At 38.8% G+C, this 23,193-nt stretch overlaps 1 protein-coding gene across 4 annotated transcripts in view; it reads left to right on the top strand.

The window, feature by feature from the left end:
- The window catches only part of LIN28B (lin-28 homolog B), a 95,631-nt gene that overhangs the window by 50,542 nt on the left and 21,896 nt on the right, over positions 1-23,193 (top strand). For all 4 annotated transcript variants that reach the window (XM_010707560.3, XM_010707559.3, XM_010707562.3 and 1 more), the window contains exon 3: positions 4,336-4,520. In XM_010707560.3, coding sequence (XP_010705862.1) covers positions 4,336-4,520 — 185 coding nt within the window. The remainder of the gene's footprint in view (positions 1-4,335; positions 4,521-23,193) is intronic.

Raw genomic sequence — 23,193 nt, 5'->3', positions numbered from 1 at the left:
TTTTTAACTGAGTTTGTTTCCTGTCAGATTAGTGGGTTAAATTGGCTTACGGGGAGGACTGAGAAGTGCCAGATTTGGTGCAAGATAAGCCTCTAGGAGCAGGAAAAGACCTTTAAGGTCAGCAGGAGCAGGGAGCGGGGAGGGAAGAGTGGCAAGAGGTTAGATTGTTGCATGGATGGACGGCCCTTGGGTTCAGTGTAAATGCAGAGCGACTTGCTGCTCTTTGAGAGGCTATTGTTTAACACAGTGGATTTTTTTTGTTTGTTTTAGCATTTGGTCTGCAAAAAAATATTATCTTTAACAGACATCCTAAAGTGAAGTTTAGTGGACACTTGCAGCAGTCCTTTAGCCTGGCTGGGCTTCAGGATTCCATCCCTCGTATCTGGATTTAATTGTAGGTAATTTCAGAGGAAAAACCATTTTCTTACTTTGTGAAACTCAGCATACTGGTGGCATCTGGTCATTGTACGGAGCAATCAATCAATCACTAGATAAAAAGAGGCAGAAATGAGAGATACAGAAAATAAATGATCTAAGCAGAATTGCCACCAAATAACTCCCTCCCCCCATGAATTTAATGCCTGCCCCAGCAGTTGTTTACAGCCCCAGCTAGAAATGCAGAGAAGTGCTGAGGAGGCACATGCTGGGAACCTGTTCTCCTGACTCCCTGGACATATTAATAAAAGCAATGCAGACTGAATATCAGAGATCAGACCCCTGGAACGAGCCTGAATTCCAAACTTCCTCTCTTTTGTAGAGCTGAGGGAGTGTTGCAAGCACTCCCTGACACTGTCAAAGAAATGCTATTTTTCTCTGGGACAGTCTTGCTAATACAATTTATATTTGTTATATTTTGGGATTTGTTTCACACTAAACAATACTTTTCAGGAACTTGTGATCGTGGATTTTTCACTCCAATTATTTTTTTTGTAGTTATTACTGTCACAAAGTTCACAGCTTTTTGGGCTGCTGCTTGTAAGGAGATGTGTAAGATGCTACATTGTGAGCTAGAATATCAAGAAATAATTGGAAGTCTTTTTTTTTTAAAAGAAAAAAAAATCTTAAATGGCACTGTACAAAAAAAAAAAAAAAGAACAAAAAAACCCCACCAAACTGTCTGAAGCCACTGTATTGACTTCTGGTAAAAATAACAGTGAAGTCTGTGACAGTTGAAAGAAAGAAAGGAGTAAAAGCATGGTGCTTTTAAGTTTTCTTTCTTCATTGGCAGTGTGCCCATACACCCCATTCAGGGCTCTAGGAATGGTTCACTGACTTGAAATTCTGGCTGCTTTTAATTGTGGGAGTTTTATTTGTTTAAGTAATGTGAGGAAAATACTGAGTTAGGACTCCTCACGTTAAATTATCAACTTTACAGACATTTTTTGTTCAGCTCTTCATCAGAGTTGAGAAAGACTCTTAAGGGTTTTAAACTTTTTATTTCTTTATTCTTTTCTGGTTTCCAAATGCCAATTTTTTCAGTCGTTACTGCACCCACAGAGAATCTATGAGCAGGCTGACAGTGTTGTACACATTCACATAGTAAGTCAAAGTACACCAAATCCATCTGTAGCATTGATAAGCTGTTAAGGTGCATTAAAGGAGGGTGCTGTGCCAGTCATTTAGACTGGTTTTTTTTAACCTTTGCTGCTGTAAGAAGTGCTTGGGGAAAAAAGCATTCAAAAAATGCTTAATGATTTATGAAAGCATGATAATTGTACCATAACTTCTGCTTGTAAAGATACTTTAAAGAAAACCTTTTCAAAGTATGCTTTATTTGGAAGTGAAAATTCTGTTGTTAGAAGCGAAAAGACAAAAAATGGAAGCATTTTAGGCTACTCATAATGTCCTGTCTTAGGTTGTACTTTAAGTGAGTACTTTTTTCTTTTGAAGTAACGCAGAAGATACAACATTACGTGCATATCAGGTATCAGCCTCTTGGTGTTTGTTTTATAAACTGAGACTTGAAAAGGAAAAAGTCTTGCTGTGAACTTACCTGTATGTTCATTAAGTTGTAATTAAACAAAAAGATAGTAACATCCGTGCCATATTCTGTATTAGAGAAAAATTGAGGCTTGTGTTTATCTGCTTGAGGTTCCATTTGTGATAAGCAGACGCCTGTTTTGTAATAATGGCCTGATTTTGAAACAGTTAATTATATGCGTTATCTGGGGACAAAATACTTACCTTTTACCAAGATTTCTCTCATGGCTGTTGAGGAGGTATGGGTGGGCCTAGAGATGGATTAATGGCACAGGCAAAATCTGTTGTTTCAAGTGGTAGTGTCATCTTCTGGGCATGTTTTCAATTTTGGTGTGTCTTCACTGTGTCAGATTCCTTTACTGCTCTGCAGACATTTCAGAATGGAGGGCTTGCCTGAAATAATGCTGGATGGTTTATTGGTTTATATAGAACTACTGTCTTCCCTGTCAAGTATTTGTTTTAATGCTTAACAACGCTTACAACGTTTTTTGGAAGAGCCACATGTGCTTGAGCTGTGCAACTGGATAAACAAAAATAGCCAAAAGTTAGCCTTTCTCTAACCAGTGGAATTGTGTTGGTGCTTACTTTTCACTGCTGGAAAAAAACAAGTAACTGAATCTGTCTGTCAGACTAATGTTAGAAATTTCTTGGTGCATTATGAATGGTTGTTGCTGGGTAAACTTGGCTGGTCAGGTACTTGAGCTCTTTCAAGCAAATATGTGTGTGTTCTTTGATATGGTTTTGTTACAAAATAATTGGGAATATTTCTTTAAATTTTTAATTTAGTTTAGCAGTGCTGCAGAAATGCTGTTCTACATTATACTGTGTATGAGTGAGCTCCAGCATATCTGAGTCATAAAGAGTGTGGTTGGAAGGGATCTCTTGAGGTAGTCTAGTCCAACTTTGTGTAGAAGGCAGGACCTTAGGTTAAGTTATTCAGTGCCCTGTAAAGCCAAGTCTTAGCTGTTTCCAGCAAGGGGAACTTGACCACTTGTCAGGCTTCCCTGTTTAATTCTTTTTGTACTGAGTGACTTATCCTTACATCAAATTAAATTTCCCTTAACACAGTTCAAGCCTGTTGCTTCTTGTCCTGTCTTCAGTTATCCTTGGGAAACACCTCTTTCTTCTTTTCTATATGGACTCAGTCAGCTTTTGTTCTTGTGCTCTGTTAAAAGTCTGTGAAGATAACATTCAGCCTACAGGGGAAAACATCTAAGCTGCTGCCAGACATAGGATTTAGATGCCAAAACAGGAGTGTATCGTGCTGTTTTGTATGTAAGAGTGTTCCAGTCGCTGCATGGGCCAGGCAGTGGTGGCACAGCCATTAGAGGTGACCCATTGTCTTATGAAACAGCAGTTAAAAGTCTGTGGGGAATATCCCACAGTACCTAAGCTGGCTCAAATGTCAGTGTTTGCACAACTGATTCTCCCTCTGGATGTCTACTCAAGATCCACTGAAGATATTGGTCTGCTGTCTGTTGATGTCACTGATGAAGATGCTAAGGAGTATCGGTCCCAGCACTGACCCCCCATGGGACACCATTTATTGTTGGTCTCCATACATACACTGAGCCATTGACCACCACTCTCTGGACTCAATCGTACAGCCAGTAAATTTTGGTGGTAGATAGATGAGTTGGACAAGGTGATCTTTCCAATCTTACTCATTTAATGTATATCTTCTAAAATAAATGGCTAGTACAAGCAGTGTCTATTGTATTTTTTTTTTCCCAAAAAATAAATTGTCTACCTTAACTTGACAGTCGTTTTTATTTAAGAGTTAAATTCATCACTTTGGTCCTGGGTTGCAAATTAACTATTGTATGTAATTTATAGGAATCAATATTAAAATTTTCATTACATTAAAATCAGTGGTGAGCTTCTGTTGATTCCAGTTGATCCAAGATCGTGTTGCTACTATGTAATATCAGACAACATACTGGTATTTATTTTACTTGTTCTTGTATTAATAATTTCTTTTTCTGTGAATGGAAATACAGATCTGTACTTCCCATTTCATTTTAAAAGATTTTTCACTTACAGCTGTCCTAGAATTTTTAAGGTTGCAGCACTTCCCTGCCTTCTTAGATCAATAGTATTCAACATAGATGAGGAAAATATTTCAATTTTGTTCATGCTGAAAAGAAAAACACATTACTTGTTCAGTGTTGAACAGTGTTTTCAGTATATCCAGGACTAGAATTTGTAGTATTGTCTGCTAGCTCATGCAGAGGAAGCTGTTACTCAACTTGTATATATTCTAGAATAGTAGACAGAATAATTTGTCCCGTCGATTATGAATGTAAATATTGTTTTTAAGACAGTGGTAACCAAGAGTGTTTTTCCTATTTGCAGAGCAAGCTTTACATGGAAGGATTTAGAAGCCTAAAAGAAGGAGAACCAGTGGAATTTACTTATAAGAAATCTTCCAAAGGCCTTGAATCAATACGGGTAACAGGCCCTGGTGGGAGCCCCTGTTTAGGAAGTGAACGACGACCCAAAGGGAAGACAGTACAAAAAAGAAAACCAAAGGGAGATAGGTAATTACCTTACTTTGTTATTTCACCCTTCTTTTTTCTCTTTATTTGAAAGTTTTTTTGAAGTTATGTTTTCTGCGTTTATTGATTTGTGAAAGGAAGCCCTTCTGTGTAAAGGTGCTTTTATATGTAGCATAGTAATTTGATTAAGGCTATTAAGCTGTACCTGTACAACTACATAAATCGCTCACGTGATTGGTTTTTGTTGAGAAGGTTTTATTGAATTAGAGGAAGTCTGCAAAGGAATGTAATACTGTTTTGAAAATACTGATGATGGAGTATGAAGACAAGTGAAAGTAATATTGGTGAGGTGTGTGTTACTTGGTTAATTATATTTTTACTCAGTGAAAAGGGTATCTGAAGTTTCTGAAAGTCATAACGGTTGGTGTCTGAAGTGGTATTGTAATAACATTGTACAGGTTAATGTTTAATCTGTTTATGTTTAATCCAGAGATGCAGTTATGGAAGTGCAGCAGTCTGACTTCTGTTACTTTACTCTCTGCATATGACAGCATGACAAAGTTCTGTAATTCTCTTCACTGTGAGGCTACCTGCACTTTATTTCCTAAGGACAGCCTTTCCTCCCAGAAGCACTTGTATTTTACGTGACTCTCACCTTTACCTGAATCTCCTTTTCCTCATGACGTTGCCAAACCCAATATGTCATCACTGAGATTAAGGGAAAAACATAGCTTGTGAATATACAGCCCATTCAGAGCATCCCAACAGCCAAGTTTTCCCTGTAGCATGATGGAGAAATGGCTCTCTTCAGTTACAAATTCTGGAACTAAGAATACCTTGTTAAAGATATGGTCACCTAGAAAGGAAGCATTGCCCAACCTCTGGAAAATAGGGATGAAACTATTTGCTGGATACAGATGAACTCTGCTTGTTCAAAAGGCTTCCTCTTCCTTCTTTTTTCCTTTTTTCTTTTTTTTTTTTCTTCTCATTCTTTTTGTTCTCATTTTCTCTTGTTCTCACTTTTTTTTTTAATTAAGGATTGGAGTCAATATGATAGTTGTCCCTCTTTCACTTTCTTTGTGAAATCCGAGGACCATGAACAAAATTTATTGCTGCTGTAACAGATCAGAGTCCATAACCACAACAAGGGTAGACTTTGTAAGCAGGACAAAGCTTCCTATTTGGTTGGTCACTGTATCTGACCTCTCAATGTTGTGTTGCATGCAGTGGCTGTGACAAATCTCTTTTTTCTTTTTTTTTTTTAAGGTATGCTTCTAGTATTCATAGCATTGTTATTGTTGTTAATGTATTGTAATGTCGCAGCAAACAAAGGCTACAGTCATTATGCTTTTGTTCTGTTTATTGAATATCTATGTATGAAGAAAGACAATCCTTGCTTCAAAAACCTTAAAGTCTAAATTGACAGGTCATAAATAGACCAGGAAAATTAATATATATTTAGGGAGAGAGGAATTTGAACAACCGTAAATATCTGTAGTGCACAGGGTAGTCAGTGCAGAGGAAGTGATACTTTTAAAATGTAACTCATCCTAGGAAAGCATCTAAAATATATGGGATGCCTTGTGGTTGTCATGGACTTCAGAACAAGCCTAGCTCCAATGCTGTAGATATTTCCTTTGCAAGTCTCTAAAGATAAGTAAGATGAGTCCTACTTTCAGTGACATTTTTTCAAATCTAAAGCATAGTCAAAATTGGGCAGATATATCCTGGAAAACATTGTTGATGTTCACCTTACTATAAAGAGGGAAAAATTCAGATTTACACTGGGTTAATTTGAACATGAAATTTGTTAATAGAAGTTAATGTGCCTATGAAACATAGGCAAAAGCCCACCTCTACCTTCAAATTCTTACTTTCAAATAAGACTCCAAAAAAGCCTGAAATTTGAACTTCCTGAAGTAGCGCTGATGTTATCTTTTGATGATGAACAGTGTCTTTCTTGAAGAAAAATGATTTTGTTTAAACAGCCAGCCAATGGAAAAGTGCATCTCCAATATGCATAGTGGAAGATTTCTTTTAAGATTTCCATTCTGCTGTGAAAACTGCCTATGTTGATGAAAGTTAATTCCATGTTCTGGTGTTTGTCTCTTTTCCATACTACTGGTGTAACAGCATGGGGGGCAGCCTCACTGCAGGTTTTGAAACTTCTGTTTAAATCGATCCCATGGCTGTTAGTGATAGGAGCAGGATTCAGGGCAGAAGGAAAGAATGGCAGAAATGGTTACAGATATCAAAGACGGAAAGAGAAAGGGAAGAGCAAGCAAAACATGAAGGAAGAGGTGAAAAAAGCCGTGATGCTGAGGTGACCAGATGTTGCTGGTTTGTAGATTTTGTGGTATTTCCCCAATAGACTTGGTCTCTCAGTAATTTGCTGAATATTGTTGCTGTGGGGACATTGCTTTGATAATAATTCCCCCTCAACATTACTGTTGGCCACGTTAAGTTTATAGCAAGGTGAGGGAAAGGTATGTAATTGCTCACAGTTGTACAGGCCATTTTGGCATGTTTCTCAGCCAGCATGCTAATGCGTACTAGTATGGGGAAGAGAAAGTCTTGTGGTCTGCATGAAATGAAACTGTGGCCATAGGCAGCTGGCAGGCTTTAGGTTCCCAGACCTTACTTGAAGCTTTTGTAATATCTATGTGCCTTATGTGTTGTTTTTTTGTTTTGTTTTTTTTTTTCAAAATATTAAGAATAATTTGGACTAGAGTGGAGGCATCTGAATGATGCTCTGCTGGGATTTAAGTCTTACAGATGCATAAATGTGAAGGAGCAGCTCTTGGCATTTGACTACCTAAGACATCCAGGGATTGAACAGGCTGCACAACAGGATGCAATTCCTTTCCTAGGAGCCCTTATCATTTGCTGATATGTTTTGCTTGGCACGGATGTGTGTAAGAACTTCTTTACAGTGAGAGTGACGGAGCACTGGAACAGGCTGCCAAGGGGGGTTGTGGAGTCTCCTTCTCTGGAGATATTCAAGTCTCGCCTGGACGCCTACCTGTGTGACTTGGTGTAGGGAACCTGCTTTGGCAGGGGGGTTGGTCTCGATCTCTAGAGGTCCCTTCCAACCCCTACAATTCTGTGATTCTGTGATTAGTAGTGATCTGACTCAGAAGTACTTTGTGCAGCTCTCTGAGAATGACCACCAGGAGCTGACGTGAAAAAGATAAATCACTCTGAATTCTTGTCTTAATCGTCTGCTCCATAACTTGTAGACAAGTCCATGATATCTTGATTGAGAGCAGAAAAAATAAAATCAGAACTTAACCAGCCATCTTAAGAAAAGGTTTGGAATAGGGGAAAAAGAATTATGTTTTGTTTTGTTTCTTTTTCCCCAAAACACTTCATTGTTTGTAATTAACCTAGAACAAAACTGTGTGAAGGACCATTTTATCACTCTAGATTTTATTTTTCTTTCCTCTTTTTTTTTTTTCTTTCCCACATCCATACCTGGAAAAATATTCTTTAGTATAGAAAATATTTAAATAAATGGTACCTCTAGGTCTTTGCCACAGTATTAACAGAAAACATGAGTGATGCTCTCAGGACTTGAGAGCTAGGGCTAGGGCTATCTTTGAGATCTGAAAATATTATCCAGTATCTATAAATATTTCTGATTCAAACTCAAAGTTTGATACTTTTTCAGCAGAGTGTTTGAGGTGTACCTGATTGGATTTGGCACTTAATTCAAGTGGAACATTTTGGGTGAAGAGAGGGACAAATTTTTTTTTTTCTCATGTTTGGTGTCTTGCGCTGTCCTCCACTAACACAACACTTGTAGCTGAGATGCATCCTTCTAGCCCAGATGAACTGCATCAGTAAGTGGTTTGGATTTAAACCTGTAGCAAATGGGGTGTTCTGAGACTTTGATTTTGATGTGAAATATTCCACCAACTTGCTTTTACAGAACAAACCTGCAAGTAGAGCATGAAAAGGAAGCTGAAGTCTGCTAGAAATTAAATATTGCCACTGAAAAGACTGTACATGCTGAATTTTGTTCTGGGCATGTGGCTAGTGAGATAGCCCTGTATTTGTAACTCAGTTGGTTAAATTGTAAGGAACACTGGAGCACAGATGTAACACTTCCAAAACCTTTTCCAATGTAGACAACTGCTAATGAGAGACAACTAAAAAAAGAAGTGTTTTTTGTGCTAAGATGTTAAGTGATATTTTTTAGTAATTCTCAGATATGACAGAAAGCATAATTTCCAAATATTTCTAAATTGCCAGCTGAAATACAGCCACTTGAGGCACAGGGCTGTATCAAATAGTAAAATACTTCCCTGATGAACTGTCACTTAAATTAGTTTGTGTCTGAGTCAGAAAATGAAGTCTTGAAGGCATTCTGCAGATGATCCAAAGTTAGGTTTACAATAAGAATATTGTCTTTTTCACATACTGCATCTTTAAGAGCTTATGTTCTGCACAAGCAACTCTCAGAGGCGATGGCACTGTGGTGTACTATTGAGAGCATCTGGGCTGAAGTTAGTAGAGCTAGGAGAGCTAACGTAGGAAACAAAAGTTATGAGATACAGCCATTTCAAATTTCAGATTATATCAAGTTCCATCTTCACTGGCTAAATCATCCTCAAGTGTCTAATTCTTCTAGAAAAGCTTTTGATGGCTCAAGCTGAGTTGGATCTTGCGATGGATATTGAATAATTTGGGTGGTACAAGCTGTGAAGGAGAACATTGACCTAGTAGGAAATGGAAGAAGACCATAAAAGCCATACTTACAAAATGGTGGGGACAGGGTGGCTGGGGAGAGCCCTTCAGAAAGGGGTACTTCCACTCCTGCTTGTCTTACCCCTCTGCCAGCCCCAGAATGCAGCTGTTCCCTGGGGACCCACTTCAGGCCCTGCCATAACATCAAAGGGCATTAGGGCAAAGGAAGTGTGAGAGAGCAGCTGCACGGAGGATGGATGAAAACCTCAGAGCTTTTCCCTTCGACACAAAATGGTGTCAGCATCTAACTGTCAAAGGGCTGAACTTTACTGCTCCTCTCCTAGGTAGACAGCGTGTATACTTCTGCCCTTTTCTAAAGGGGAAACTGGCAGAAGAAGTCATGCAGTTTTTTGCACATTTCTTAAAAATGCAGCCTTGCAAAAGAACGTTACCTGAGGATGGCATGTCAGTTTAGAATGTGAATATCTCCTTTTCCCTGGCTGTCCTTCAATTAGTTTTAGATAGTAAGAACTTGTTTCTTTCCAGTTTTCATTCTTCTTTTTGCTGTTTTTCAAGTGTAGTGTATTTTGTTCGCTGTTTGCTTTTTCTGAGCATCCCAGGGATTACACTGCATGTGGGGATTGTGAGGACCACCATGGTTTTTGTTCTTTTTCATAAAAACTATCACGAGATGAGGTCCCTGTGGCTTAGCACACAGTTTCCAACAGAAGCAAGTACCTAAGAAGAGGCTGTAGGAAACAAGAAGGTTTTGCTTTCCATCTCTTGCATTTAGAGGTTTAGTCATCTCTTCAATGCCAACACCTAATCTGCACAGGATGGATAGATGGTGCTTCAGGTGCCCGAGAAGAGCTGGACACAATTTATTTCCTTAAGCAAAATTTGAGATTATTTGTACAGAAACTTATATGGTTAAGAATTCACACTTCCTTAGATAATAGGTGATAAACCAAATCAGATATCCTTTTTTAAATGATCTTGTTTTCATTCTTTCTAGCTATGCCATAATAAGCCACCAAAATAATACAAATTACAGGAGTAATTCAGCAGCACAATGCTGCTTTAAATCAAACAAACAAAAAACATTTAAAAAAAAACAACCAAACCTGAGAACTTCGCACTACTGCACATACTTTCAAACACTTAAATCTTTGCTGGACTGTAATCACTAGGGAAGTATATACTTGGGGAATTCTGAACTTTCTTCTGTGTGTAGGCTAACCACTTTTTGGAAGGTGTAACAACAGTCCTGTTTTTGGTTGTTTTTTTTTGCAGGAGTGGGGTAAAACCAGAGGGCTTAATTAAGAGAGTTAAAAATAGGAAACTTAAAAATAGCTGTCACTTGGTGTTTCGGAATGGAGGCTTGAAAGCTGGCTTGGAGATGGATCTCTAGGGCAGGGGGTTAATCTTCCCTCGTCTTTGTGCAGAGCCATCCAAGTCTAAGTTACAAGCCTCTGAGAAGTGTTACTGCATATATTCATTAGACAGCCCTTGTTAAAATCTCTAAATCATCCATCTGTGTTTAAGTGAGCTGAGCAGCCACAGACTGGCTGCATACCAAATACACAGGCATGCTTCCAGGACTCAGCATGTCCAATGTGATGAGAATGGAATCATATATCCAAAAGTGGATATATCTTCAGCAAAAGATGAAAGGAAGGTGGCTTAAGATCATGAATACAAAACAACTGCCACTAACCAGAGTGTATAGCAACCAGCATCTGTGGACAGGACGTTGTTTGGCATGATTTTATCTTCTGATAAGATAAGACTGAGGTGTTACACGTGAACTTCAGTCTTCTGGAAGTGCCAGCTGTAGGAGCAAGAACTCAGAGTGAGAGCACAAGCTGGGAACCCTTACCTTTCAGAAGAAAACAAGCTTTGGCTCGCCTAGCTTCTACCCCTAGGTCTAGCATGCAACAGTGGGAGTTGCTTCCTCAAAAGATGATGGCTTTCTCTTCCTGCCTACTTCCATTTCTCAAGCAGTTGCAGGCCAGGATGCGGAGCCGAAAGATCAATTATTGAAGTGTTGGGCTAGGCAGAGGAATGTTACAGTTGTGCAGAATAATATGTGCGTTATTAGAATAAACGTTTCTATTTTTCAGAAGACTCTTAGGAAATCACATTCCAAATTTCGTTTTAGAGAACATTATTTAATTTATAAAGCCAAGTGCCCACTAGACACAGGCTACAAAGCTTGATTTGGTCCCTAACAAGCTGCAGTGCCTCTAGACGAAGATCAGTTATTTTGGGGTACCCAGGCATAGTGCTGTAGTATGCTGCGTGGCAATGCAGGCATTTCCTCATTCATTGAAAAGGCTGCTTTTTGTTTCACATGTTTTTAACTATCAAATTCACCAGAAGGCAGCTTGAAAGTAAGGGCTGTGTTTTTTAGATCCCGTGCTACTCGTAAACTCCCATGGCCATGCTGTGCTTCAGCCTAATTGCTCAGGTGAAGGCAGGAATTGGGCTTTGCAGTTAGGCACAGGAATCAACAAAACACAGTAAAATACATACTTCCTTTCAATCATACGTACCTTCTGGTAGGGCTACTCGTGTGTTTCAAGTGAATGCAGATTTCTGTGCTGAGGGAAGAGCTGGAAACCTGGTGGCAGGTTTGACTGATTTTCACCAAGTGGTGTCTAAGGCTGATTTTCTTCACTAGGAGCTTGCTGTATGAACAGAGTAGAGACTGAATAAAATTGTCTGTGGTATCTGCTTGTATGAGTTCGCAGTTGAAATAGGCCTCAAATTTTCTATAATGTTTGTAATAAATACAAATTTGTTGTTAAAGTAGATAAAATTCTGAGGAAGTACAAGGAACAGATGAAGTGAGTAGGCTGGTGTCAATTTTATACAGCCTCATGTAGAGTAAAACTATCCCTGCACAGCAGATGGGTTGCTTAAGTATATACGCTGTTTTCAGAATGCAGAATATTTTTCTTTAATTGGATGTCTTCTTGAGCCTTGTGTTTTCAGAGTATCTTGCCACCTTTCATCAAGTGATGAGCTGTCTCCCATTTACAGTAAAACACCAACATATATTTAAGCCTGTGCTATGGTGTTCTCTTACATCTGATGATAAAACTGGAATCTTCTTTTGGGCCTGGAGGAGCAAATTGCTACAGAGTATCATGGACATCTAAACTTCTTCAATATGCCATGCTGCAAAAAGCTGCTTAGAGAATGAAGCTCTGGAGTTCAACCTATAGAAGAAAGGGAGTAACCTTTTCAGCTGCCCCATTTAATTTGCTGCTGTTACAATCAGCTGCTGAGATCGTGTTGCAGTTGGAGGAGCTTATGATGATATTCCATAGCCTGTTCACCTTTGAGGAGCTTAATTCTTCCCGTAGCACTTGCTTCTTTTTATGCTAGTTGGACAGGCATGTGCTTTACTTTTGAGGAGATTTTGAGACAGGATAAGTTAATTTATATAACTAATGGCAGAAACAAATGTTTTTGTTTTACAGTTTGTGTATATTTTGAACAACTTCAAAACTTTCAATAACTTAAAATCAAAATAGTACTGTTTCTTTCAATAAGACAGGATCTCTCTATTGGAAAACACTTATGATCATCTCATGAGAGCTCATTTTGCACAAATGCATAATATTGTTAATTCAGAAGAAAAGAAATGAAAACTTCACAAAACATACCAACTGCTTTTCTAGTCCTGTAGTAATGATTCACTCAAGGAATTTGGAAGCAAGAAAGAATTGAAGAGTTGCACACTTAGGAATTTTGCATAACTTGAGAGATTATGATATGGAATAGATGTTAGCTTCAGGAAATACAAAGCATCATTTCAATTTCTAAAAATCTTGCTAATATAACTGGTGTTTTCTTCATTAATTCAAATTTCTTACTGTTTATTTCCTTACTACTAAATTAATATACTCCTTTCAAGTAGAAAAGAAATAATAAAAAATGTGTATGCATTTTCAGGGACCAATTCAGTAAATTCTTCAACCTGTCCTTTGAAAGGAATAGGGAAAAGGACAGTATTTTAAAAGATTTCCCTGACTGTAGAAATTTCTTTCCAATTTGATGTTGACCTGACCTACAGATTGTGCTGCTTTTTTTTCTCATGTGTTGCTCTATATAACTATCAGCCAACTGAGAACAGAACTGCTTGCAGCAGGGCAAACAGTCCTTCAAAAAAGATGTACACAATCTGCTGTATTGCATTGGTAAAATGAAGCCCCAAATCCATTTTTATTTCAGTTGCATGTCCTTGCTTTTTTTGGTGTGTTGGACTCCAGCATCATGTAGGAAATGTACTGAAGGCACGTAATCAATATATAAACCAAAAGAAAGATTATAATAGTGATTTCAGATGATGGAGAAAGAAGTGCCATCTTAAGTAAACTGCCAAGGAATTGAAAGCTGGACAGACCTAAGTATAGCCTAGCTGCTAAGTGAGGTATTCCCAAAACATTGCCTTTGATTTACTACTTTTGGCAAATCTGAAGCTCTTCTAAAGAAATAAAAGTTCTGGAGCCCTTTAATACGGTAATACAGTAATATAATTCCAAATTGCAGCAGCTGTTTCTTTTATTAGCTGCAGCTTCATGTTTCTGTCCCTGACACTTAAAGATCAAACCTGCTTAAATATGAATCATTTATAAATGTGCATTTACTTCAATATCTTATTTTGTCAAGAAGCTCAGCAGTTCATTATGTAAGAGGAATGTGTCACAGAGGTAGTCATCTCTGTAGTGGTGCAGTCACATTGCAGTTATTGCTCTGTGAGTCCCTCACCTCTGTGAGTGTGCCTACAATGTGCTGGAGTTCTTCTCAAACAGGCAATAAGACATATGCTATGTCCTGAAAAAAACACATGGTTTTAAGGGCATGTTTACAAGAGGAAAGGTAGTTTTATTTAGGCAAAAAGAATGAGGTCCTACATCCAGAAGCAACAGAACAGAATGGGAATTTGCAGTTGCTTCTTCTGATTAGATGAAGCTGGTCAAAGAAGAAACAGTGGAGCTCAGAAGGGTCCTTCAAGCTGGCTGACTTGGACAAGATGATACTGCAAGGTCAATGAATAGGGAAGAGATTAGAAAAGAATAGGGACATGCAAACAAAGATGGACTTGAGGTAGATCAGGGATGAGAGGGAAGAGTTTGAAGAGGAGAAAACTAACTCGGACTCTTGGCTGAGGGAGGCATACCACTGAAGACTGTGTCATATGAGAAACATAGATTTTCCCAGCCTCCAAATTGTCATCCAAAAAGTTGATAGGGAGATCTTCAGGGAGTGCAAAGAGATCAAAACTGAATTGGTTTCCTCCCTTTTGAAAGACTGCCAAACCAAGTCAACAGCTAATGTGTAAGGAGCTGAAGCTGAGGTGGGAACGAAGCACCTGTTTTACAGTCCTGTGGAGACTCAGGTGATTCCAGCATATCTCTTCTTGCTGATCTGAAATGAAACTGGCCAGCCTTCTTTTGATGCAACCCTGGATATAGTTTGCCTTCGGAGCTGCAAGTGCCGCTGTTGACTTGTATCAACTTTTCATCCACCAAAAACCCCATGTCCTTCTCCACAGAGATGCTTTCAGTGAGTTCTCCCAGTCTGAATTCAAATCAGAACTGTGACCAAGGTGCAACACCTTGTACCTGGCCTTGTTAAACCTCATTAGGGTCACATGGGTCCACTTTTCAAGCTTCCTCAGGTCCTTCTGGATGGTGTCCCTTCCTTCTGTAGTATCATCTGCATCACTCAGCTTGATGTCATCTGCAGACTTGCTAAAAGTGCACTCCCACTGCTTAGGCTGTTATAGACGATACAGAGCACCGGTTCCAAGACAGACCCCTGAAGGAAATTTCTTCCATTGCTGTTAATAACTTTTGTTTTCTAGTCCCTTCACTGGCCTTGTTGCTATTCTCTGCATGTGCTTGAGCAACTCAATATCCTTCTCATAGTGGAGGACCTGAAACTGTAGCATGCATTTGAGGCGCAGTATATGCTTTCAAGGGGCAATCGCTAGTCCTGCTGACGATGTGATTTCAGCATGCTGTTGGCCTTCTTGGCCATCTGGGCACACTGCTGGCTTGCGTTCAGCCCACTGTTGGCACCCCCAGATCCTTTTCTGCTGAGCAGCTTTCCAGCAGACTTTTCACTCTTCCCTGAGCTTGTGTTGCCGAATCAGGATGTTATGACCCAAATTCAGGACCTGGCACTCAGTGTTGTTGAATGTCATGTGTTTAGACTGAAAAAAAATATCAATGCGGCTGTATTGTGTTCAAGATTTAGGTGAATTTTCATGTGAGTCTAGGCACTGAATAAACTAATAGACTGAAGAAGTAGTATTAAACTATTGTGTTTGCTTCCAAGCAGTAAGTGAGAAAAGACCATGCAGGACACCTAGCATGCTATCCTATAGTTCAGCCAGTTAATGCAGTATAAATTATTTCTTGCTCTTCAAATGCTGAATTTGTAGGTAAAGAGTAGAAATTAGCCTGACTATCTGCTTGGTTGCTGCTTGCTTTTGTTTGATAGTATACTGAAACACTGTAGGAAACGGGCGAAAGGACTGATTTCACATGCGTATAAGAACAAAGGTGGCTATAGCAGAGCTGGAGAAATAGCAAGCCAAGGCTGGCAGTATTGATGAAGTAGATGGAGCTGGGTTTGCTCAGTAACAGAGCAGGGGAATGGTTAAGGAGGAAGGAGTTGTGAAGGGTCACTGTGAAATATGGGAGTGAGCTAAACAATTTCTTGTCTTTGATCTCCGTTCATTTATAATCTTATAGGTATTGAGTCTCCTGGCACTATATCTTTTACAATGAATAGTTGAAAGTAAAATAAAAATCATATAAATTGCAGCAGTGTTGTGCTGAATGGCGTTCTTTAGCCGAGAAGTTTCTTGGAGTTTTACTCCTCTAGCCATCGGACAGCTTAAATGCTAGGCATTTAATTTACTTCAGACGGCTCTGAAAACAATAGCAAACCACAGACTGCTCTTATTTCTTTGTCTGCAATTAATGTTGCAACAGCCTTTGCATCAAAGTTTAACCAGAACGCTTTGATTTCTCAATGATAAATGGATATCTTCTGACCAATATAGAAAATTGAAATAGCTGAACGGTTCAAATTCAGCTTCAGATTTGCTAGTGTTGAAAATTGATGCCTCTACCTTTTTGTTGTGCTAAACTAATAATACAAAACAAAGAGAATAGTGTGTGTGTCAGTGTGTCTGTGCAGTGAGATTAGTTGTTCCATAAAATCGGGCAGTTTTGTTTCTTCTGTTAATAGAAGGCAATCATCAGTAGTTGGCAATAGGATTAGAAATTGTGACTCTCATATACAAAGAAAAGTCTTATTTATTTACCCTTTGAAAGGTTTATTCACATTATCTTTCCCTGAGTTATTCATAGCAAAAAAACTTCTTTCTAATGAGTATTTCAAAAATCTTTGATTTCTTACTGATTGGGTTAATCTTTCCAAGTTTTGGACTTTGATATATGTTGGGGGAATCATGGTTATCAGCTCACATAATTGCTACTGGCAATATGTGCCTGCCTCTTCTCTTAATAATTACTTAAAATGTGCTAAGCACTTGAATTTTAGTAAGTAAAGGAGGAATCCACAAAATTTAGTTGAACAGAGCTGTGGAATTTTATTAAATATGAGATCATTAATCATTTCAGTTCTAGAATTTTTGTCATGTGTATTGTATAAGCTACAGATTTTACTTTGAGCTCAGAAATGAACTGTTTCTGCTTTCATATTTCTAACTCACTGGAGCCTCACAAAGTTATTGTTTTCCCTTACCATCTCTGCATTTCATTTATACTTAGAAAAGAAATGTCTTGCATGTTTGTTTCTTTGGGTGTTTTTTGTTTTTTTAATGAGAGCTGTATCCTCATTGTCCAAACAAGCAGCAAGGAATCTGCTGTATAGCTGATCACAGCAAGAAAATGAGGGAGCAGTCTCACCGATAATCAGTAAATTTGTATAAAGTGGTGCTGTTTAATTTTCTCAGTTAGTTATGCTTTATCTTCATTCCTAAAAGAAAACAAATCATGTTTAAAAATGCCTGTTTAGAAAAATATTACTTTAGAATATAAATACTATGGATATTTAAAACATACCTTGTACATTTCCATGGGTTAAAGATGCAGGCTCTCAATTCTCTCCTGTCTAGAGCTTTTCATTTTTATCTTTGAAGTTTGGTCGTTATCCTGTGTTGGTGCCATTGTTTTTATTTTAGTATCCTACAGAAATGAATTTATAGAGTATCCCATCTAGTCTTTTATTTATTTTTTTTTTATTCTTTTTTAGGAATAGTTGTGAATGTAACATATCAACAAGTTTATTTTTATATGGTTTGTGGAGCTGGATTTTGGAATTTGCTTTTTTAGTGGTTCTTTTGTGGAAAAGAAATCTTTCAGGCATGAATTGATAGTCCAGATCTTTTGAGGTCTGTCTGTGCTAACCTATGACCTCTGTTCTTACAAGGTCAACATCTGAGGGCAGGAGATTAAGGCAGTTAAAAGATTGGAATGGGAACTGGAATGGAAAAATTAGCCAGCACATTTTGGGTGGAAAACATCAAAGTCATCAAACAATTTGCTTATTTTAAACTCAGTTTAAGGGTAACAAGCTAATTGTACTATGTTTGTTGATGCAAGCAATTTATATTATTTGAGGAGATTAACTGAAGAATTTTTTTATTGGAGAAATGTAACGTCTGCTCAGTATAAATGTGCTAAGTATTTTGTATAGTAAATGCCTTTACTAACATTTTTTGGTTTAATAATTCAAGATCTGATCCTACAGTCCTTGTACTTAATTAGCTGTATTTCTTACAAGCTGCAGTAGTAAGTGTTGGAAATCTGAATCTTATTTATGATCTGTTGAAGGCCCCTCATGGCTATTGCAGAATACAGGTGCTGTCTGTACATGAGAAAAAGTTATGACTCTGGTGCTTAAAAACATTTGCTATATTCTCTTTTTGTTCTAGCTTTTCAAATGTGAATTCCTTTCCAATGCAAACTTGTCACCAAGGAATGTTCTTTCATAGATTATAAATGGATTTAAAGAAAATGGTCTGTTTGTTCTTGCCTGTCGTAGTTCAAAATTCATTAGTTTGTTTTAAAAGAATGAGGTCTTAATCTTTCATTTGTACAATCAGTTTCAAAGATGATACTATCTAGAGAAAGACAACTTTCCATGTCTAAAAATTAGGTGAGTTTAGGCATATATATATGTATATATATACACACACACACAATCATATTTTTCTCTTGCTTGTTTGAAGTGCATATAAAAGGGGTTTCAGTGTCACATGCATAGAAGGACTACGTGTTTTGTTCTGCAGTCCCACCTAACAGAGAAAAAAGTTACGGATCTCAGAGCTCATGTTCTGACTGATAGATTCTTTGTGGATTCATTCTAGCCCTATAGCTACATCTGCTTATTAAATTAAAGCACTATAAAATACAGCTAAACTAAGGAGATAGCCGCAGTCTGCAACTCAGACTTTAATCTTCACATATTATCATTGTCCTTTTAATAGTAAATAAGAGGGCATATGTGAGATTTAAGCACCTTCTCAAGCTTATAACTTTCCAAACAGTTCATGTGAAGGCTGAAACTGTCCTTTTGCATTTTTTAGCTCTGACTTGCACTTGAGGGAAATGGAGAAAAAATGGTCACCATAATTTTTTCTGTCTTTCACGGAGGAAAATGAAGGGAAAGCAAGAGGAACTGTAATGGGCTGCAGCAGGCCTCAGACCATCCTCACAGATGCAGTACCCTTTGGCTTCCTTCCCGCCATCTCACTGGGCTGCTGGAGAAGCTGCACCAGATGCAAAGGCTACCACAGCCGCTGTGCCCCACAGCCCTGGGAGAGCTGCAGGCGTGGGGAAACAGGGAGTGTTTGGCATGGCAGGAGCAATCCTAAGGGCTGCTTAATCTCAGAGTCTGCTCCCTGTTGAATTCTAAGGGTAAAATGAGGTTGCTTCTTATCAGCCATTTTGTGACGCTTGCCAGCCCTCTCTGTGGTTAAATAAGTAGGCAGGGTGGGCAGGTGCTGAACTAATGCTGTTATAGAGAATGGCTTCGGTTACTCACTTACAGAAGCTGTAATAAGTGCAGTGAAATATGTTTTTTTTTTTAATCGGGAAGACTCACTTTTCAGGATTTTTGTTGGAAGCGTGTATCCCCTAGTAGCAATTCGAACATCCTGGCTATAAGCCTGCTTTTCTTAGTATTCTTTTGGACAACCTTAAGAAATAATTTATAGATGACTGAGATTCCTGTAAATGGAGAGTGGGGTGCAGGAGGTTTTGCATCCCTTAATTTCTACCTTAGAGTACCAAGAGCTGCCTCCAAGTTTGGTAGGCAGTAGTTTGCAGGACAGCATAGATAGTTTGCTGAGTTAGACGGAAGGGGAATTCAAAACAATTTTTGCATGACTCAGAAACTATATTTGACTTTTTATGATGAAACCCTGCTTCATTTTTGCTTTTGTGAAAAATAGGTAGACAGTATTTCTCAGTTTCCTTGCACGTTCCCTTCACAACAAAAATTTGCTGCTTAGCTAGAGAAAACTCGTCAGAATTGCTGCAGATAGCATTTTGAGGCTTATGTGTTTGTGAGGGTTGAAATTTCTGCCAGTGCAGCTGTTCTGATAGATTTCTGCCTGCAGACTCACTGTGCTCTTGGAATCAGCATCTCCAAATGGACTCTAATTTGCCTCAGCTGAGTCATTTCCTTGCCACGAACTGCCATGAAGAGACAATTTCTTCTGCTTTGCTTTCTAGGGTTTAGCCTGCACTGCCCCCACTCTTTTCAAAATAAGAACTGATCAGAAAATACCTTTTGTAATAATGCATTCAAGTTCAGAGGGTTTTAGAAATCTGAATTATTGGTGGTCTTCTTAGTTGAAGTGGCTGTTGGTTTCTGTGTTTTTTGTTTCTCCTCTCTTGGTAGCTGCTAATTTGAATGAAAAGCCAACAAAGAATCACGTTGCTTTTCTTTGTAAGAGGTAGTTGCAATTGTCCTCCAACTGCCAGGTGAACTTGAATGTCCGAGATACTTCAGTATGGTGATGGCTATCCATAAAATCTTCACAAGTACATCTTAGTATATACAACCTGTTACATCTTTTTTACTTAGTGACCCCCATTTCTTGCTTAATTCTTGTGTAAAATATGAATGAATACGAATTAATCAAGTTTGAAAGCTTTTGAATTTGTCAGAATAATAATAGCCGTTGGTGTAAGGTGTAGATGCATTTTATAGAAGGTTGACTTACGGTTTATGAAAAAAATTTAAAAAGATTTTGTACATTTATATTGTATATGTGTATTGCATACTCTTGTTATTGTACGTGCACATATTAGATTTATAAAAGGTTGCTCACGCTTGAAGATGACTTAATCACATCAATTCAGAATAAGATATACACGTTGATGACCTCATCAGTTCAAAAAAAGTAGTTTTTATAGTTGCAAGGTAAAGCTGACACAAACAGATCAATGCTTTTTTTTATGCTGGCAGTCATATTCCCTTTCTACTCCAAACTTTCACCAAGTGAACCAGGTAGTTGTGTAATAAAGTGATTCTGTGAAATTCATGGCGAATTCCAGCTTTGTAACCTGGCTACTTTACTGCAGTCATTGGTAGCTAGGATCGTGCATGACTGGCTGCAAAAGGTGCTGTGTGTGTTGCATTAGTAGGACATGTTCTAACCAGCCAGCAGTCCTTAATCTGTGTCACACTGTGTGCTCTGTTCTCCCAATTCTCTCTGTTGGTGCATCTCAGAGTGCTTGATTGTACATAATTTGTGTACTGCAGGATATGGTGTTAGGCAGAATGTGTGTACCAGCACAGTAAGGTTTTACCTTACTCTCTTAGACCAGACAACAGCAAAAGCAGCAATGTAATGACATTGCATCTTGCCCGTGTCAGGTCAGTTGAGAGTTTTTCACAAACCTGCAAACATTTTGTGAACTACAGATTATGGTTTATACTGTATGTGAAAAAGTCTATAAAATACAAAGTGCTATTAGTCTGGGAATTACTCATGATGCTGTATACACAGTAATCACTGTAGTGGAAACATCCATCTGCTATAATGAGATGCTGTGTTGGGAAGGGGATACTGCCATGTTTCCTTTCAGTGGTAGCAGGTGGTAAATTTGCTTAAGCTTGCATATTTTGTTACACTGTAGAGGACTGCAGTTTGTGGCATATAAATCCATTTTCAATTAACTTGGAATTGTTTTTCTTTTTAAAACAGATTCTCAGTTAAAAAAGATTCCACAAGGACTGGTTTATGTATAAAGACTTAAATACTCCTTTAAAAAAAAAAAACAACCAAAAACCCACTACATTGTTTTACTAAAGGATAGTTCAAATTTGTTTACAAATGCTTGTTTCCTTGAAGAATCTAGCTGTGACCTCTGCAGTGGGTCATGCACATTAGTAATGTGAAAACTAAATGTGGTGTTGAGGAGCAGAATCAGGATGGAAGTGATGGTATTAAGAACTGGAAATGAGGTACATGAGGTCATTGGATAAGACATTTGTGGGGTGGGGCTGATGGGATTGAAGAATAGGGGTGAGCAGTGCTCAGCTCTTCGTGGCAGGGAGTGGAGGCAAGGCTGACATGCAGGGAGCAAGGGGCTGGTTCTCCTGGATGTGTATGGAATGTTGGAAGACAGAGGCTGCATGGTATGGAATGTTGGAAGACAGAGGCTGCATGGTGTGTGTGCTGCTGCTGTGTGGGATGTGGGTGTCTCCAAGGATAGCTCTATGACTTTCCCTTCATGGCCTTCCAGACAGGTTGCTCTGGTGCTGCTGCCAAATACACATGAGGGCTGAGTCTGCTGGCATAGCCCAGCAGTATGGCTGGGAGGACTCTCCTGAGGATGCTGTAATATATACAGCCCTGGAGACCTGTTGGCAGAGTCTGCCAGTAATTTAATTTTGCCTGTGCTGCAGGCTCTGTCTGCGGTGGAAGCCTCTGTGGAAGAGCTGCAGGCCTGCAGCCTGGCCAGGCTGACATTCCCCTGCAGATAGATGGCTGCGTGCCCCTCAGCAGACAGGCAAGCTGCGGAGGTAGCCCTGGTCTTGACCTCAGGCCATGCCCATTCTTAGGGGTGAGTCAGACACATTTCTTCAGAATTGGACACTAACTTGAAGTTTCTTGTGTCGGTAACTTCATAGATGATGGAGCTCTTAAGTGTGCATTAAAAGTGTACATTTAGATTATTGTCAATGAAATCATTGAGCATCCTAAGATTACTTTTTTCTTTGTGTGTGCTTGTAAATCATTTATGCTTAATTATCAAAATTATAACCACTGCAGCAGCCAGTTCTGTATATCATGCTTATGTCAATTACTACACAGCGGTGTCTTGGAATTCTTCCTCTTCACATGCTTAGATCCTCTGGGAACACAAAGTTTATTTAAAATAAAGTTGAACCCAGGCTTGCCAAAGCTATCTCCAGTGATTTCCCCAAAACTCTTCAGTTGTTGCTACTTACTTGTCCCCACTGTGCAGCATATGCTGGAGAACCATTGGTCTCCCAAATCACAGGGAAGTAGAGAAGAGATGATACCTTGCGATAGCAGCTCAGCACCTGGTTCATCTGTCTGCAGGCCTGTGAACAGCTCAGCGTGAAACATGTTGTACTCCCTGCTTGAAGTCTTTGCAGCACAGAAGTGGCCGTGCTCAGGTATCCTGGTGATGGATTGCATTGGGAGCACAAAACCCCAAAGAGAGATAAGTTTGGCCCAGCAAAAATGCTGGAGGTGCTAACAGGCACTGGGGGCTGTTCTAGACAAGGCTTGTGCTATTCAAGCTATCCATATATGACCACCAGCAAAAAGTATATGTAAGATCCCATTGCACATTAATTCCCTGCAGGAACAATGTGCTGTGTTGTTAGAAGAGTTGCACCTTTTGTTTTTTCTGATCAGAGAAAGAAAACAGAGTGGGAAACACAAATCCTACCTATTTTAGATGCTTTGATGCCACCTCACTGTTAA

Source organism: Meleagris gallopavo, chromosome 2 (assembly GCF_000146605.3).
Source record: "Meleagris gallopavo isolate NT-WF06-2002-E0010 breed Aviagen turkey brand Nicholas breeding stock chromosome 2, Turkey_5.1, whole genome shotgun sequence".
In the NCBI taxonomy this organism is placed as follows: Eukaryota; Metazoa; Chordata; class Aves; order Galliformes; family Phasianidae; genus Meleagris; species Meleagris gallopavo.
The sequence above is the reverse complement of the archived record's forward strand: the minus strand, read 5'-3'. Positions and strand labels throughout refer to the sequence as shown.